General features: G+C 41.9%; 5 protein-coding genes across 7 annotated transcripts in view; 1 reads left to right on the top strand and 4 right to left on the bottom strand.

The window, feature by feature from the left end:
- LOC120956542 (protein PRRC1-like) overlaps positions 1–17,939 on the top strand; it is a 261,026-nt gene that overhangs the window by 98,739 nt on the left and 144,348 nt on the right. The window lies entirely within an intron of this gene.
- The window catches only part of LOC120956543 (zwei Ig domain protein zig-8-like), a 170,777-nt gene that overhangs the window by 84,293 nt on the left and 68,545 nt on the right, over positions 1–17,939 (bottom strand). The gene's annotated exons all lie outside the window — the stretch shown is intronic.
- LOC120954712 (uncharacterized) lies at positions 7,666–8,556 on the bottom strand. Its single transcript, XM_049610434.1, has 2 exons — positions 8,264–8,556; positions 7,666–8,189 (listed from the first exon to the last, which is right to left on the bottom strand). Exons 1-2 carry the CDS (start codon positions 8,523–8,525, stop codon positions 7,987–7,989), a joined length of 465 nt encoding a protein of 154 aa, XP_049466391.1. The 5' UTR covers positions 8,526–8,556; the 3' UTR covers positions 7,666–7,986.
- Positions 8,637–10,890, bottom strand: LOC125906402 (uncharacterized). The gene is given in 7 exon segments (XM_049608198.1): positions 8,637–9,301; positions 9,362–9,943; positions 10,006–10,073; positions 10,187–10,354; positions 10,427–10,628; positions 10,700–10,786; positions 10,872–10,890. Coding segments are annotated over 7 exon segments (1,791 nt in total).
- LOC120958631 (uncharacterized) lies at positions 14,074–17,912 on the bottom strand. Its single transcript, XM_049610435.1, has 10 exons — positions 17,432–17,912; positions 17,193–17,360; positions 17,030–17,124; positions 16,822–16,973; positions 16,210–16,393; positions 15,884–16,139; positions 15,557–15,825; positions 14,886–15,487; positions 14,495–14,825; positions 14,074–14,428 (listed from the first exon to the last, which is right to left on the bottom strand). The coding sequence occupies exons 1-10, from the start codon at positions 17,593–17,595 to the stop codon at positions 14,145–14,147; spliced, it is 2,505 nt and encodes an 834-aa protein (XP_049466392.1). The 5' UTR covers positions 17,596–17,912; the 3' UTR covers positions 14,074–14,144.

Here is a 17,939-nt window from a genome sequence, read left to right as displayed (position 1 = left end):
AGGATTCGGAATATACTGACGCGTACGCCAAACGGTCACCTTAAAACCTGAACAATTTTTACTGCACTTTAAACTCAAAATATCACACCGTAGGGCTTATCAGGAACAGGCGGAATTTGCTTTGAATCGCGATTCAAAAACGAAGGAAAATTGTGATAACTAAAGCTCGTTAATACACTGGGGTGTAAAATGCATGAGCCGCAATGGTCGCGAGGATTTTGTTTTGACGGCAGATGCTTCCATCTCACGTGGAACAAATTGTTAATGAACATTGAATATGATTTTCAATCTCAATTTCAAAAAGTGGTACATTTTTTAAGCACGTAAAAGCAATAAAGTTATATTGTTCACATATTGTACAGTAGTTCAGTTTGACAACGCGTACTACGAAATTATGATGGAGACGCCCAGTACTTTGTGCCAAATACTTTTTATTTCACATGGAGACGCATAGTTGTTGTTATATTTTTTTGCAAAATAATTTACATACAAAAGCTACATGCAAAACTGCAAACGAACAACGCTTTCCAAAGGAATGCTTCTTTATGCAAACTACCACTATTCAATTCACAACCTCACTAGCATGCGGTTTTGCCTTCATTTTTCTGTATTTCCTGCTGCTAACCACAAATTGTCAATTAAAGTAACACCAACCGCGTTGTACACTTGTGACAGCATAACACCGATGTACGCTGATCACAATACAATTGACAAAAAAAACAAGACCCCCAACCATATCGATCAGACGATGATGCGATGGGTACACGAACAAAATCAAAAATCCCGAATGGATGCTTTAATTCGGATAGGTTTAATCACAACTACTACCACAGGCATTGCGGACCACATTTTCCATTAAAGATTGATAAGTCTTTTATTTCCTGTTGGTTAAGTGTGATTTTGTAACAACAATGCGATGACACGTGTGAGAAAAACAAATAATATTAAATAAATTTTAAAGGATTATAGTTTTTTTTATTGTTTTTGAAACAAATTCCAAAACAAACGTTTATGCTATTTTTTGCCTTTTTATGAAACAATATTCCAGCTTAAATTATAAATTTATACTTTAAATGAAGTAATAAAAACCCTTTTGATATCATAACCTTATTTGAACATCATCAACTACCAAGAACGCCAGCAATAACATAATTAAGTCAGCTCTATACGGCTTGATAACTTGTCACATGTGAACAGTGTTACCTGTCTATTACAATTAGCGTAACATCCCTGTTTACCCGCACAAACGCTCCTACCAACAATCAAAACGTTCCCCAATAAATTTTCCCAGTATGCTCACACACACTCACACCTCCAACTAAACACAGCTGAAAGTAGTCAACCAAATTATGAGATAATCGCCTTCCAACTTCCGGTGAACAATGACGCCTGCACCCTTGCAGCCGTTTGCCGAACCTTTTCGTCGCAGAGATATTAACAATGAGGACGTCTAGCATAATGGCGTAACATTTCCATGCTCAACAAAACACTCCCTGCTGGTTGTAGTGTGACCGTGTCACTGCTTCGTTTTCCCGACCAAAAGCTCATTTTGAGTGCCGAAAGAAGCGTGAGTATTTGAGTGATATTTCTCCTTTTCACTATCAGTCACTCACACATATACGCTTGCGTGTCTTCCGTTCAAGGTCAGGCATGTGGAACTCACGTTCTGTCGGAACTTTTCCCACTAACAACCAACTAAAGTGTAACTTACGCGTCACAAGCGAGACAGAACACGTTTGTTTACGTTTCCGGAAAGGTTAGTGCTCTTCTGAGTTGTTCGCTTTTTTCTCTCTTTCCATCTCATTCTTTCCTTGTCTTTCACACATTGTGCTGTTTACTGGAAGGAAAGAAGAAAAGATTTTGAATAACAGCATGGCACTCTGTTTGTTTTTCATTTTTCGATGTTATTGTTACAAACCTATAAACCGGAAAAAATGGAACAGAAATGAAAAATAAACTTGTTTGTTTGTTTCTTTTGAATTTCATAAGTTTTAAGTGATAAGTGTTCTAATATCGAGTGTTATTTTGGTTGTTTCTTTCATTTTTTAAGCCTACAGTAAATGTTAAACTTACTTCTCAAGAACTATTTCATATGAAATTGATACACTTTATCGCCAGCACTCTGATAAGATTATCTAGCATGAAAAACATGACTCGATTATGTACACATGTCATGCAGCTAATCAGATCGGTACCATGTAACAGCAGTCTACGGCCAACTTTTCCAATCTAATTATCGATAGTTTCGACCGAAGTTTCTTATCACACCCCACACATGCCGCAAACCTGAACCGAGCTCGTTGGCCTCTATCAACCGTTCGTATCATAAAATTAGTAACGGTGACATAAAAAAAAACTACAAACAGCATTATTAACTTGTACGCACACCACTACCATCATTTTTCCATCAGCAAAATATCCTATCAACGCTTAGCGCAAGCTCAACATCACATTATGTCAACTAAAGGGAACGCGTAGCGCTAGATTATGCTGCTTCTGTGATCCGATGAGCGATATTTTCCACCACAACAACTCATGAGATACGACTCGGAGTGGGGAAACAGGGCATAATGCCTGTCCACCAACACTGTGTAAACTGTGCCCAGCATCAACACAGGCCACCCCGTCGAGTGAGCGTTGTTCAGAAGGCCTCTTACGGCTAAAACGCTCTGTCCACGCCATGATACAGCTTTATACCCTCGTACTGGCACAACTATACGCACGTGACTGACCCCGCATGAAAAGCTCTCTTTTGTCTCTGTCGCTCTCATCCTACCCAAGTCCCACTAAGTTAGCATGAAACATTTCAAACCAAACCGACGATGCTTTCATGCGATTTTTAACGCTACAAAACCATTCCTTCATAAAGCGCAAACCGTTTTACTATTCCCGAAAACCCACCCAAACCACCAACACTTGCCATTTGTGTAAAGTCTTTATCTAAGCGGGCACAAACTGTGACCCACATAAGCCATCCAGTGACCATTTCAGGTATGGTTTGGCGTCTGTGTAATGCATGCCATAAAATAAACAAGATATACGCGTTCCGTGGCGCAGATAAGTTTGTGCAAAAGTGTCCATTCATGGTACAACTTTTGGTTCTCCACCGGGTCTGTGTTTACAACGGAAGCGACGTAAAAGTGACTGGAGGGCAAACAGTTTGGCCTTTTCATTGCTCGTTTCCGAATCGCAATGCTGTAAGTTTGTAGTTGGTTTGTTTGTTTGCTTTTCGTTCATACTTGTATCGATGTGTGTTTGTATGTGTGCTTGAAGAAGTTGGTTTAAAATGCTACACTCCGTGCACGTTCAACAACAAAAAGGAAAAAAGACACAAAAATGGTAACTAATAATAAAACAACCGGAAGAACCATCGGTCTGTGTCTGTCTGCCTGTCTACGTGTGGGTAAGTTTACATTGACGATACTGTACACAAGCACAACAAACCTTTGGAACGTTCGATTTGCTCTCGTAATGCTGAAACGCAACGACGCACATCCTGTCGTATGGAGCAATGATGGGCGAAGTTTTAAGATGGTCTCGTTCTTCGTCGGTTTTGCGACTTGGTTGGAATATTGGGAAAGTTTGGTTCTTAACCGGTTAGTTGCAAGTTAGGATGTTGTGTTAAGTACACGGGAAGAACAACTCATGGCGTTTTTATTGTAAGAGTCCACAAAATTCGAAATCATTTCATGAAAAAGATTTTCATAGAAAACAAACATCGGTTTTCGGAAAGCTTACTGTAAAATTCAAGTTCTCTTACCACCAAAAAGTTATCCCACTTTAGGAAAACTTGCATTTTCTGGTTTTTTTCATCAATAACTATTTACAAGAACAGCACTGTCAATGTTATCATCATCCACCACGTGTATCGCTTCCTTCATTTTTACGATCTCGACTGACGGTGGCTGGCCATCATCATGGGTCGTAAAGTATAAACAGAACCAGCACAAACAAACATGCCGCCGATTGAACGACGTTGACAATCAACACAGCGCTGATCGTCCTCCTGTCCTCCTTCGCTGTACCTACCTTGTGGGTCATAAAGTCGCAACGACGTGCAGCGCATGAGGACGACTCGTCTCAGTACCGTTCTCGTCAATGAGTAAGATGTAAACGAAACAACACGCCACAGACACGCAAAGCCTGAATTTGACAACCAACAGGGCGTGGGGCGTTGCGTTTGATGGCTTCGTGAGCTCCGTTCGTTCGTTGTGGAGTGTAAATAGCCTACACACCAACTACTACCCATAGGGACGCCAGAACTTGCCACAGCAGGGACACAAACCCAAACGCCGTACCTATTGCCAACAATCCATCTGTACCGCGCTGGTATTGATTTTCAATAGAGTGGAGATGTTCAACCAGTTTGCAGATAAAGCACTTAACCGCCCACATCGCGCAGCGCCTGTTTGTGGCTTACGATGCATATATGATTGCTGATGAAATTATTAAACCAACTTTGCAGGTACTTCGCTAACAAACGCATCAACTCTCGAATTGTGCACGTGCAGCCAAGGGGTTTTGATCAATTATTTAAACAACATCCAAACAAAGGTGGGCAGAATATTTGAACTGCTTGATGCTCAGCGGTCAGCGATATTGTGCAGCGAAGTGCTCAGAGCGTAAGTCGGTACAATTACCAATAATCAAACAGAATCGATTGGGAACAGACGACTGTCGAAGAAAATTCAGTGTTTCATGTGAAGATTTGTGATTTTGAATGATATGCAATTAAAACAATCTTTCGAATGCTTCAAATTTATTACATTCATTGACATTTTGTTAAAGTTAAACATGTATATTTCTTATGACGAACTCTTAAAAGTTATGTCCAATTTTAACTTCAATATCTTGAAAACCATTCGACACCAACGTTTCTTTTGATTTGTTTGTAAAATTGATTGTTTTCCGGTCCTCCTTCTGCTATCCTCAAACAAACTGAGGCATTTCTTATTGACCACTCATGATATTTCCGCTAGACTATCTACCGATCGATGACGGATTACTCAGCAAATATTGGCGCAGAGTGATAGTAAACGTTCAGGAGCGTAGAGAGCTTATGCATGTCCAAATAATGCCCTGCAACTGAAGTTCGGTAACAAGTCAGACCATATTCGCCTACACCAATACCTTTAATGCGTAGATTAAACAAGATAAGTTGAACTTGAACTTTATGTCCTTCATGGTACACAGACTAGCACAGCAAAGGTTCCACGCTTCTGTCATTAATTAGCCTCCAAAAGATGCTCCTAAGCAAAGCAAGCGTAATAATTTCACAGCGTGTTTTTATTCTTTAGGTAGCACTAAGCAAAGGCCTTTACTTGCACGTACTTCCTACTGATTGGGATGCCGCACTCCTTTGAAAATACCACATTCTACGTTGCCAGTGCGACACGCTAATACTACAGGATGTGGAAAAATAATATTTCACCCTACTGTGAAAAGAAACAAATTGAACGCCTGAATGATGACTGAAGTCATCGTTTGATTTCTTCCAAGCAATTACTAGTGATGAAATTGAATTAATGGTGTGCTCAAATGTGCCACATGCCTTACATCTGTCTACTCAGCTGGATGTTGGGTGCTAGAACAAGAGAGAAAGATTTGTATTACAAATTAAGTTCAATTGGTTAAAGTACGATTCATGGTCATGGAGATTTAATGGACAAGTTTGTGTGAAATAATTCGTAAATAATATTCAAATTAAATCAATTATATTGAACATGATAGTTGTTATAAAAATCATTATATGATTTCATATATTTCACCAATTTTTGAGCCACACAGTTGATGCACTAAATCCACAACTCAAGAAACACCAACACTAACCGAGTTTACCAACGCATGTAATTATATTTGCCACAGTCAACTATTCCAAGCGGGCAAAAGCAAAACCTTGAACTGCTCCTTGTCAACATCCGTAAACTGCGCGCTACTCGGTCTGTCACCAAGTGTACACACCAAACAGCCTCAAGAAATGGCAAACCGAAGTGCACACGGAACGCAACGTTCGCTTCGCTGTCGGCAAAAGCACCAGTGGCAGCAACCAAAGGAGATTGTTGTTTTATCTAATTTTGTTTCCAGGTTGCCGTTGCCTTGACGCTTCACGAACATCGGCCTACTCGAGTTGAACGCAATATTTCCGCTGGCAACCTCTACTCTCGTTTGCGCCAAGCCGGAGCTGGGGAGAAAATGTACTTACCTCAGCGAGAGGAAGTAACGCGCAACGACCAAGCGACAACAGTTCGCGAAAAGTTGGTCGGTTGGATGGTGGCATTAATTTCCGCTACGTACGCAATCTATCGATCCACCTGCTGGGCTGGCGGAAGCTCAAGCTGATTTCCATGAAATCCGTATGTAGGAGGCAAAAAAGGGAAAAAATACTTCGGTACTCAGAAAAATAGGCTTTTTCAAGTGTTGCAGTAACAGAAATAAAGCTTCTCGAACAATAAAAACGAAACAGTCACACTCTCATCAGCCTTGTCCTCCACAACCACTTTGTAGTACATCAGTCTCAGAGTCATTATGCTGAATTATGTCGCTCGATTGCGTTCATTAGTGTAGTCCCCGTCTGTTGTTGCCGTTGCCAACTCTCAGTTGCGTGCGAAAGCCTTTTTGCTCTCCCTTTAATGCTATTTATTATTCAATTAGCTTTACCATTCGTTTCTTTCTTATCAGTGGCGTATCATCACCATGACCGTTAATACACTTTGCCAACAACCCAATGAACGGGACGTAAGGAACAGCAACTGAAGACATGAGTGAACCATGTCCTGTAAATTGTAGAATGTAATCACATTGGGAGAAATCAATTAGCGTCCAGTTGGGAGAGCATTTGGCGCTTTGGGGCAGGATATCAGACTGCTTCGCCGTACACGTGATAAAACCATTCGATGTATAGCCGTATGGATGATGCTTGGCATTGGAGCTGACTGGATGATTATTGGTACGTTGTCAAGCGTTTACATGTGTATGAGATAGGAAACGATTGTGGCAATTGCTGCCAATCGGAACAAATTGCTTTGTTTTTCTTGGCGGCGGATATTTAAGCGACAGTTTTTTGTTTGCTTCTGTTAATGAAATAATGTGACATTTATAAAACATAAAAAAAAATTCATTTTTAATTAACTCAAAACAATCGGTGCGGATTTCCTTTATTTTTGTAAAACACAAAAAATGTTTTAGAAAGGTAAGGCAAAAGCATTATTGTCATGTATTTTTCGACTTATTTCAAGATATAGTAAGTGTTTGGGATTGAAATGCGCCAATATGTAGGCAATTTGTTGTGCACGTGAATTAAGCCATAAACCCAATAGCAGCGCCATCTCGAGGCAATGACACAATTACTCCCAACTTCACAGTAGCGCCATCTGCATGGTTAATTTAGCAAATCGTGGGGTCAAAAGGTGATGATATTGACTAACAATTAGGAAACATTTGTATGTCCACGGAAAGAGGGGAAATTAAGCCAGCGTACAAACCCAAAAATGTAAACATCGCTAACAGAACACAGCACCTTGTAATAAGTACCCCAAGAAATACATTCAGAATTCAGTTAACAGCACAGATTTTGGAGCTAGAATTTATTTCTACATATTCATATCACCTTGCTAGCAAATCTTGCATAGATTCCTAGGCGGGTAGCTCTTGCTTGACACTTGTTAGCGCTCTCCGGTGAATATGGTATCTGTGCTGATTTTTGCTCCCTTAGAAAACTCGAGTCGCGAGTTTTAACTATCTAGTGTGGGGCGCAATCCTACACAGTAAGAATAAAGAGAATATCAAAGAAGACTATAGCATACATAGAAATAACTGGCAAGGAGCAAAAGAGCTCCACGTAGTTCACTCTCTCTCCCTCTCTCTCTTTCTCTCTCTCTCTATCTCTCTCTCTCTCTCTCTCTCTCTCTCTCAACTACTCATGCATCTTGATACAATCGACGTATGATTCGACCCTTGTCTGCACCGTCGTCATCGGGAAAACATAGCTCACAATCCCGACCAGATAGTGGACACCCCGCCACCATCTGCAAGCTGTTTCTGCCAAAACGCTGGCTTACCCGTTTCAATCGCCTGTAACTCCAGCTCCAAATCGGCACAGAGTTGCGTAGCTTCCAGGCTCCGGTTGCCAAAGTGCTGGTACGCCTCACAGTCTGTGTTATATTTCGGGTAGCTGTTCAGGTACTGTAACTCTGGAATGTGGAGTGGAGACGAGCATAAACTAATTAATCATATTTTCCTTACAAATCCATTGTGATCTTCTCACCTGACAGCATAAACTGCCGCATATGGAACGGTGTGTGGGTTTGATTGTGCCACAGACAGGCAGGCACTTTGCCCGTTTTCGAATCCACTTCACCATCAATCTTCACTATTCGGATATTATTTCGCAGCGTGCTTTCCTCGTACCGGGGATGCAGAATCGTTTCCTTTACCCACAGTGTAGGAGCCGTCTTTTCCCATCCCAGCTTCACCACGGTACGGTTGCTGCTGATGCGTGACAGACAGTTGGCGGACGACAGCGCCATACTTCGGGTAAAAAGTGTGCCAATACAGAAGTCAAACTCCCCATCACTCGTTTGCCAAGCGATCATGATCTAGTGGGAAATGACAATCTTCAATACATTACCATGATCAAGTCAGTCAACAGTACTTACTACATGCGGAAAACGTTCCACGATCGGGTTTTCCCAATATGGCTCAAATATCTCATTCTGATGCAACGCACTGTATTTCGCTTCGCACTCATCCAGCTCAATACCAACGTCATCAATTCCGTTCAGCACATTATGATACGGACAGCATACAATCGTCCTGTTGGCGCAGAATGTAACCTGCCGTTCAACCTGAAGATCGTATCGTACCTTCGGACAACGGGCAAGCTCAGTGCAAACGCCCTGACTCCCATCCGTACGCCGACAGTGATCGTTCAGCTCCAGATCGGTGTTGTAGAACTGTACCGGTGCAGCCGCATGACGTCGCTGAGGCAGCAGTACCTTGCTCAGCCATTCTGCGTGATGGGCAAGCCGTACTCCAACTGGCGACTGGCCAAATCCGCAGTCCCGACCGAGCAGGTTAAGCGCGTACACATGCTTGAAGTACTTGGAGTACCGGAATAGATTGCGCTGTATCGGTCCACCGAACAGCTGTTCGCAGGTATCTGGCACCAGAAAGGTACCATGTCCAAAACAAAGATGCTCGTCTGACAGATCGTTGGTGAAAAGCTGACGATGTGCTTGGGAGAGGGAACAGTTTCCATCGCGCTGTTGAGTCGATCGTACCAGCAAAGAGGCATTCCTAGCATCTAAAGCGAGGTTTAAATAGCGGAAGATCACATCTTAAATAGGCCTACCTACATACATACCTATCCCAATCACTTGTTCATCGTACAGTGGAACAGTGTTAAGATCGTTACGACCACGACCAGTAACCTCAAACTCTGGATCGGGCAGTTCCGGATAAAACCAGGGACATGCGGGCGTAAAGTAGCGCGAAGTGAAGAAGATTGGTTCCTTCAGCTTCACGATTGCTATATTGTTGTAGAGTGATCCTGAACGATAGTTCGGATGTGTGTAGAGACGTACAATTTCCTTCCATATATCATCTAGCACGATCACGTGAGTGGCTGGTTGGCTGTTTGGGAATAGCAAAGGATTTAATCTTCTCTAAAGGATCATCTGCTATACTTACCCCTCATAACTAGTGCACTCAGCAAGCGTTAGGACAGTATCTTCGTCGATCAAAACACCGTAACATTTGTCCGGTGCCTTAAGCTTTGCATCTTCCCAACCGATCTTTACCGTAAAAAGCGAATCCTCGATCGTGATATGCACTCCGTCGAAGCTTAACGATTCACGGCCTTCCGATTTGCGTGACACAACATCCGGTTCGTATTTTCGCAGCTGGACGTACCGTAACGCACAAGCGTAGGGTTCAAACTTCCATTCTTAGGCAAAGACGTTAAATATTATTCAATATTAAGGGTTATCCAAGCAAATATCTTCCCACCTTCAGCATCAGTCTCGTGCGCCGCTATAACCGATCGAATCCATGGAGCGTATTTTGACACCTTTGACCTTTGACACAGGCGGTTGCAACGGTTTCATTCAATCTATCCACCGCCCCAAAGGTAGAAGCAGCTGCGATCAAACAGACAGCACTACACGCTCGACAAGGAAGCAACACTTACGTGACCCGTTGCTCTAGCTTAATCAGCGCAACGTCATGGTATTTGGCGCTGAAGCGATGCTCCGGATGGCGCAAAATCTCTGCAATCTTGTACTGCTGCGCAAACTGGTCGTCCGTCGCGTTGTACAGATTCAAATCTCCAAAGCGTACCACGTCCGGTGGTTCATTGCTAATGTACATGAAGAAAAAAAAAGTTTTTCAACTGACTCTTCTTTCCTTAGAAGCACAACATTAACAATACTTCAAGTCCGCTGTACAGTGAGCCGCCGTCAGCACAAAGTTCTCCCATATCAGCGATCCACCACAGCTCCACCGCACCGTACCGTCGGGCTGGCTCCAGCCGATCGTGCCTATGTGAGCAAACTCGCGCAAATATGCTGGCCTACCGGCGGCAGGCGCCACCGCCCCACCGCTTCCAAAGCTGTAAAAGCGCAGGTGACAGTCTGCGTTTGGAGAAGAACAGCTCATTATAATAAATAACGCAACACAACGCTCAGCACAAAACCCTACTTACCGTCTAATGTTTCGCGCTCGTTTGGTTTCAGCGCTTCATGCAGTACACCTTGGGCGGGATTCGCTAGACCTGCCAGCTCGGCAGATGCTAGTAAAGATGAAAAACTGTGTCCTTAAAATCATTCTTTTCGTTGATTGTATATTATGTTAATTGTATCGGAAAACAAAAGTACCTAAATTCACCAGAACCATACACCACAATAAGATCGCCAAGAAGCGTACCATGACGAAGCCGAACACAAACTGAGTTGCAAATCGATTTGAAAGCCAAACTAGCACCGAAAACAATGGAGCAAACCTGTTTACATTTTGCTGAACATGTGCCGGGGGTTTTGCCCAGCATCTTAAGACAAGCACTGACCAGAAGAAAAGTGCCAAGGCATGGCACAATCGGAATGTGGAAAGACGCAAAAGTCTATTTTAAGCACACATTTTTTACGCTTTGTTAGCGGGTGAACCGGGGTAGAATTATGATTTACAGACAAGAAATAGTATGATCTAGTGTTTGCGTTGTATCTACAAACTATCAATGTTTGATTATTCAACTTTCTTTTAATTAACTTCACATAATATTTAAATCATCTTTTTTTTTACTTATCATTCCAGTATAATGTAACACCAATGCCAATGAAGTCAGTATGACTAATGATTGTAGAAATATCTCTTGAACTGCAAAAAGTCTTAACTTATCTTAATTTTTATTACAGTGTGCTAGTAAACCGTTTGTGAAAAATGTATTGCGGCCCCTTGGCATCAGCTCGGACAACTTAATAGCATGCCCGTCACGTGGTTTCTAGCCTATAATATATAAGTCTATAATGTATCTTTCCCCCGTATTAAGGACTGACAATGTGGCTGCGTGAAACTAAATAAGCTTCGAAAAGCTGCGAAGAAGAAGCAGACAAACATCATCTTAAAAACAAGCCTAATGCTTAGTGAAGAATCTACAACAAAAATTGTAAACCAGCAAACGATCGCATTCTAAATCATACTTGATTGTAACTTCCGATGATAACAACATGCTTGTAATAACAGGTTGGCTGATAAGTCCCCGGACTAACAAAGAAAAACACATTTTTTTTTGTCAAAATTCGTTTTTATTATTCAACATAGTTCCCTTCAAGAGCGATACAACGATTATAACCACCTTCCAATTTTTTGATACCATTTTGGTAATACTCCTTCGGTTTTGCCTCAAAATAGGCCTCAGTTTCGGCGACCACCTCTTCATTGCAGCCAAATTTTTTCCCTGCGAGCATCCTTTTGAGGTCTGAGAACAAGAAAAAGTCGCTGGGGGCCAGATCTGGAGAATACGGTGGGTGGGGAAGCAATTCGAAGCCTAATTCATGAATTTTTGCCATCGTTTTCAATGACTTGTGGCACGGTTCGTTGTCTTGGTGGACAAAAAGTTAACAAAAGTTGCTTGACAAAAGACGCTCTGTCTCACAAACTAATTGACATACAGACGTCAAATTTTGACACGAATCATTTGAAGGATAGTACTACATAAAAATAATATGCATTTAATACTAGCGACGCCATCTATGTGTCAGACCGGGGACTTATCAGCCAATCTGTTATAGTATGCAACAAATTCAAACATGGTTTAGCCAAAAGCTTCCTTGCAATTTGTTTCATTTCCCAAGAAACATTTCCTATAGCTTTTACACTTAAACATGTCTAAAGAATGCTTTACTATGAGTGTACTAAGCCTTATAGTTTTAACATGTATTTTGAAGATGCTTAACAGTCTTTGAAGTTGTTAAAACTTGAAAACGTTCTGAAAGCGATTATAAGACTGTCTTATAAGACTTAAAAGATGCCTGGCTTTAACCATCCAGTAAACGTATTCTTAAGCATGTTTTAAGACTCGTTATTTTGAGACTGGGACATCAAGATCAACTGATCTTAATCAATGCTTATTAAGTCTTGAATGAAGGGAACTTGGGACAAACCATACAGGCTGCATTTAAGATACGCTAATAACGCAAAGCGTGAAGAAGCGGTTTTCAGCCATTATATATTTAAGCCATTATATAGTTAAACCTACTTGCAGTGGGTGGTTATTATTCAAATTCTAAACAATTTTAGTTTTTTTAATCATGTTTTTATCAACTGATATTTTACCAAATCAATAAAAATTTGTGCAAAGAACTGTCAAATTCAGAAATCCACGATTGTGTAAATTTGCGCGTATTTCGGACACTACCTGTACGTGGAGAGTCTTAAAACTTGTTAATCTGCACAAGTGCTTACTAAAGCTATGTGCTGTTTAAAACTATCTTAGTCACACATACAGCACTACAAATCGACTGAACTTGTGATCAGGAAAGTCCTCTTGATCTTAAGCCAATGGAATCCATTTTAATGCATGAGATTGTTGATTTGTGTATCCAAAATGTGTCAGCCATGTTGATGTGTAGATAAACCAATTCATAATTTACAAGACAAATAGAAAAATGACTATTTTCCAAACGTTTTTCCCGTCATATTTATTATGCCACATCCTTGAAAAAGCTTTTTGTGCAAATTCAGGGCGTTTCAATGAAAACTATATATTTAAAATAATTTATTTTTGAACTAAAAAGTAGCTTATTATTGAGGCGCTTTGATATTTTTAAAATTATTATAATGTATTTCAACAGTGACATTTTCTTGGCATGGATTTCTGCTCATACGCGAGCGATTTCAAAATCAGAAAAAAAATATTAAGACAACATAATAATTCTCAAATAATTCTCAACAATTATAATGACTTCATAATCATTACTTCATTGCCGTCTCAAGAACATATCCATAGCAATAAGCTGTAATTTTGATAATTTATCTACCGCTCCCATCTTAAAGGTCTAGAAATGGTTTTCACAAGTAGTCTTAACAGAGTTCTGTAGATGGGCCCTTTTAGTCTTAAGTGTGTTTTATTATAGTCTTATTAGTTCATATAAGACATTCAAATGAAAAAGGGAGGCTTATTAGAATAACCGTGACAACAACGTTAAAACTATGATAAGATTCAAAATGTTACTTGGGTTATGATTACGTATTTTTGGAAAACTCTTTTCTTGCTTTGAAAAAATGGGAATGTGCTCGATGAATCACATAAGCGACCACACTACTACCACGAATCGCGCAATACTAGTATTTCAACTAATCAAGAACATTGTCTACCTATTTCACATGCTTTTACATCCGAAAATAGGAAGCAGTGAAAACGATTAAACACCTGAAATGTTGGGAAAGCGACAAATCAACTGCTGCATACTTAAAGATGTTCAAGTATGACAATGTCGTTTAGAATATCTATTCGAATATTCATGTGAGATTCTCTGACACACGTAAAGTACACATACACAACAACATTTTGCTGAGTAAAACATATTGATAATGTTTTATTTCAAAAAAGTTGCTAACAAATTTACAGTTTTGCTTTTATTCAGTATGTTGTATCACAAAACACTTTTAATCCATCCTACGTACGGTGCAATGCGCGTGTGCAGAAACACACGACTATCGTTCGGTGCACTGTGGCTCGCTATCCCAACGATATAGTTGCCGGTACCGCGTCCTTTCCAGAAAGCCGGCATGCCTTCATCTACCTCAACCGTGTCCATGTATGGCAGTTGTTCCACATCTACGCATAGTTCGTGGTCGTTCAACGTTCTCCGAAACGTCCGGTCACAATCACTGTTAAACTTTGTGAATGCAAGGGCTGGACCAAGCGTTGATTCTTCTACAAGTAACAGAACGATAGCTGTGTGTTGGTTGTGTGTAAAACCGGGTATTATTTACAACTTACCCGTTAGCCCAACTTGCTCCAGATAAAACGGCGTGTGCGTTTGGTTGCTCCACAAACAGATCGGACTCTTACCGAACGCTATGTCGGTGCGGTGCATTACCGTTACCAGTGCAATGTTATTGTGTTTCGTAGTACTGTCGTACTCTGGATGGACTGTTACCTTCTCAACCACCATCAAGACAACCATTTGAATCTCTCTATTGTCTAATGTTACGTATTTGAGCGTGCCTTTCCCGTCCAGACAGCTGGCAGCGGTCAAAAACGTTCTGTTGCTAATCATTGTTGCGATACAAGTCTGCGTTTCTATCCCTTGGCTCAAATCTAAGGATACCTGTACGAATGGTTTGTGCACAAATAAGGATCCGTAAAGAGGATATCAACATTTACCTACCATATGGTGCCTTGGATCGAAATCACCCTCCTCGCTATTCCGTATCGTGGCACAGCTGTCGATTTCTCGCCATTCTGCATCTAGCGCACTCCGTACGTCCTCCTGCGGACAGCACAACACCGTTCCACTGCCACAGAACTGCACCGGTTGATTTTGCTGAAAGCGGTACAACATTCTCGGACAATTCACGGCACTTGTGCACACACCCATCCCAACGCCGTCCACCGCACACGTGTCACCCTCTTCCAAATCATTGTTCAGGAAGATGAACGCTTCCCCAGGATCTTCTTCGACCCTCTGCGGAAACAGGATCGAATTGAACCACGCCAGATGGGAAGCTAACCGAACGCCGAGTGCCGATTCACCGTAACCACAGTCACGGCCTGCAAGGTTCAGCGCGTACACGTACGGTAGGCTACGACCAAAACGCCACACCTCACGCTCTAGCGGACCACCCAGTGATTGGTGACAGGTACTTGGCACCAGGAACGGTTTGGCTCCGAAGCAGAGATGTTCGGCCGGCGTTTCGTTACGATGCTGCGTACAGTTGGTGCCGTTATGAAGCTCTACTACTCCAAGAACATTGATTATGTGATTCAAAGCTTACAAGGAAAAGATATTGCCATTAGAAGAAGTGAGAGAGGACTACAGACCACATTAGATCAACTTACAAGCACTTGTTTCTAAATCATCTTCCTCGACGTGAATAGCATGAAGCTCGGACAGCCCACGGCCAGAAACAAAAAACTCCGACTCAGGAAGGTCTGCGCGATCCCAGATGCAAGCTGGTTGAAATTGTAAAGAAATCTTCAACGGCTCTTTCAGTTGAAGAAGTCCTACGTCTCCATAAAGCGATCCCTCTTTCCAATTTGGATGTATGTAAGAGCGAATGACAGCGTTCCTTTCATTTTCCAGATAGCTGACATAGGCGGGAGGCAAGCTGCAATTGCAAAATGATGAAAATTGACCTACTATTGACACACAAAACAAAACGATACCCATTCTTCCTTGTACAGCGGGCAAGTGTCACGATCGTACTGTCATCGACGATCACCCCGAAGCAGTCAATCTGCTCTGAATCGTCCGTTCCGTTCCAGTGGATTGCAGCCAGCTGTCGGGATGCCGTTGAAAATAGATGCGCCTCAGACAGATCTATTTGCTCCGAATCTTTCGTTTTGTGCAGCAAAACTCGCGGCTCAAACTCACGGTACTGGGCGTAGCGTAAGACGCAGGCCTGAGGTTGGAATTTCCATTCTGCACCGAACAAGATCAGACGTTTATAGGAATGCCAACAAACTTTTTTTTCCAGAACCGTAAAACTTACCTGTCGCATTTTCCCCGCGATCTTTCAGCACGGACCTTATCCAGGGTACGTAGGGCGCAACTCTAGTGTACACTCCGGGAACGGACAAACCGCACGCCAATCCAAATGAAGTTACTCCGACCAGGAAGGGTGTTTCACGCGTGTTGTGCAGTAGCTTTACCTGCAGCGGTCCTCCAGAATCACCCTGCAAAAGGAAGACAATGCAATTCAAGAAATTAGAGACTCATTAGGTACAAGAGAGAGCTTTCATTGGGTAGAAGGATCATTCTATGAACTAATTTATTGAACTAAAGAGTGGAGAGTGACTTGGACCAAGATTCTCAAACAGTTTATGTTGCTATTAAACAAATTTGAATAAAAATAGGACGAAAATCGTCGAATAAACAAACAAAATAGGGCAACAAGTTCAGATGTTTGAACAATAACAATTCAGATTTTAATACACATAAAGCCAATAAAAGATAAGCAATTGTCACTGGTATAAAGGATACGTCAAAAAGTTTCGTAATTTTTATAATTGCAGCATCACATTGGTAGTGGAATGAAGTTGAATCAACAGTAAAAGTAACGTTAATTTTGAATGATACCTGATTACCAATAAAAAGTACTTACCGGACATGTGTCCATACGAGCATCGCCAGCGCACAGCTGATTCGCATGCAAACCGTTTCGCAAACCTCGAAGGTTCGAATAGTGCTCATTGCACTGCTCGTTGGCGACCGGACTGAGCGCTACTTTCAGTAAAATTGGCGTTTTTGCAGCAGCTACAAGGAAAAAGAGCATCACATTTTGCAAAACAAAAAAGAACGGCAGTGTCTACCAAAGCCTGTATCTCCCCAACCGGTAGCTTCGAACCGCTTGAACCGTATCTCATCATCAGTCCACAGACAGGCCGGCGCCACTGTATCATGTAGCCTACACAAAAACACACAGTTTAAACAAATACAATCAAACTAGATCCTCACTGCTTCGCTTACACTTACACCACCTTACGCTCCAGTCGCATGAGAGCAATATCGTGATAGCGATCCCGATGCCGGTGCTCGGGATGTCGAATGATCTCTACGATCTTCAGCTGCTGCGCGTACTGATCATCGGTAGCGTTGAAAAGATCCAAATCCCCAAAGCGTGCCACATCTGGTGCATTTTGTCTATCGGAACAGTAGATTTGGTAAACTGACAGCTTAGCTCTCTCTCTCTCTCTCTCTGCGCATTTTCTTACTGAGCGTCTTCGACACAGTGTGCCGCAGTTAGAATGTAGTTCTCCCATATCAACGAACCGCCGCAGTTCCAAGTGATCGTGTCATCGGGCTGCGTCCACCCTATAGCTGCCATGTGCGCAAACTCCCGCAGGTAAGTCGTTTGACCGAAGGTGGGTTTTATCATCGATGTTTTACCATATTTGTAGTATCTGTAGTGACAATCTGAAACATATAAGCGCAAAAGTGTGTTAGTTCAAAATGCTAAAGGTAGTGAGCAGAATCCACTTGCCTGTTAAAGATTCTCTTCGGTTTGGCAGTATTACATTCTTTACGTTGAGAGACTCCAAATCCCCAGGCGGAACAAGTGCACTACCCTGTTCAAACAACACAATCAGCCCTAGGGAACAAACCACAAACCACATCTTGTTAAGCGTCAGTCGATCAGTGAGAGCTGCCTGCGATCAGTACGATGTCTTTATAAGTGTTTCGGCTTATCTCTTCTTCACGTTTCCGTTCTCGGTGGCGATT

Source organism: Anopheles coluzzii, chromosome 3 (assembly GCF_943734685.1).
Source record: "Anopheles coluzzii chromosome 3, AcolN3, whole genome shotgun sequence".
Taxonomy (NCBI): Eukaryota; Metazoa; Arthropoda; class Insecta; order Diptera; family Culicidae; genus Anopheles; species Anopheles coluzzii.
The sequence above is the reverse complement of the archived record's forward strand: the minus strand, read 5'-3'. Positions and strand labels throughout refer to the sequence as shown.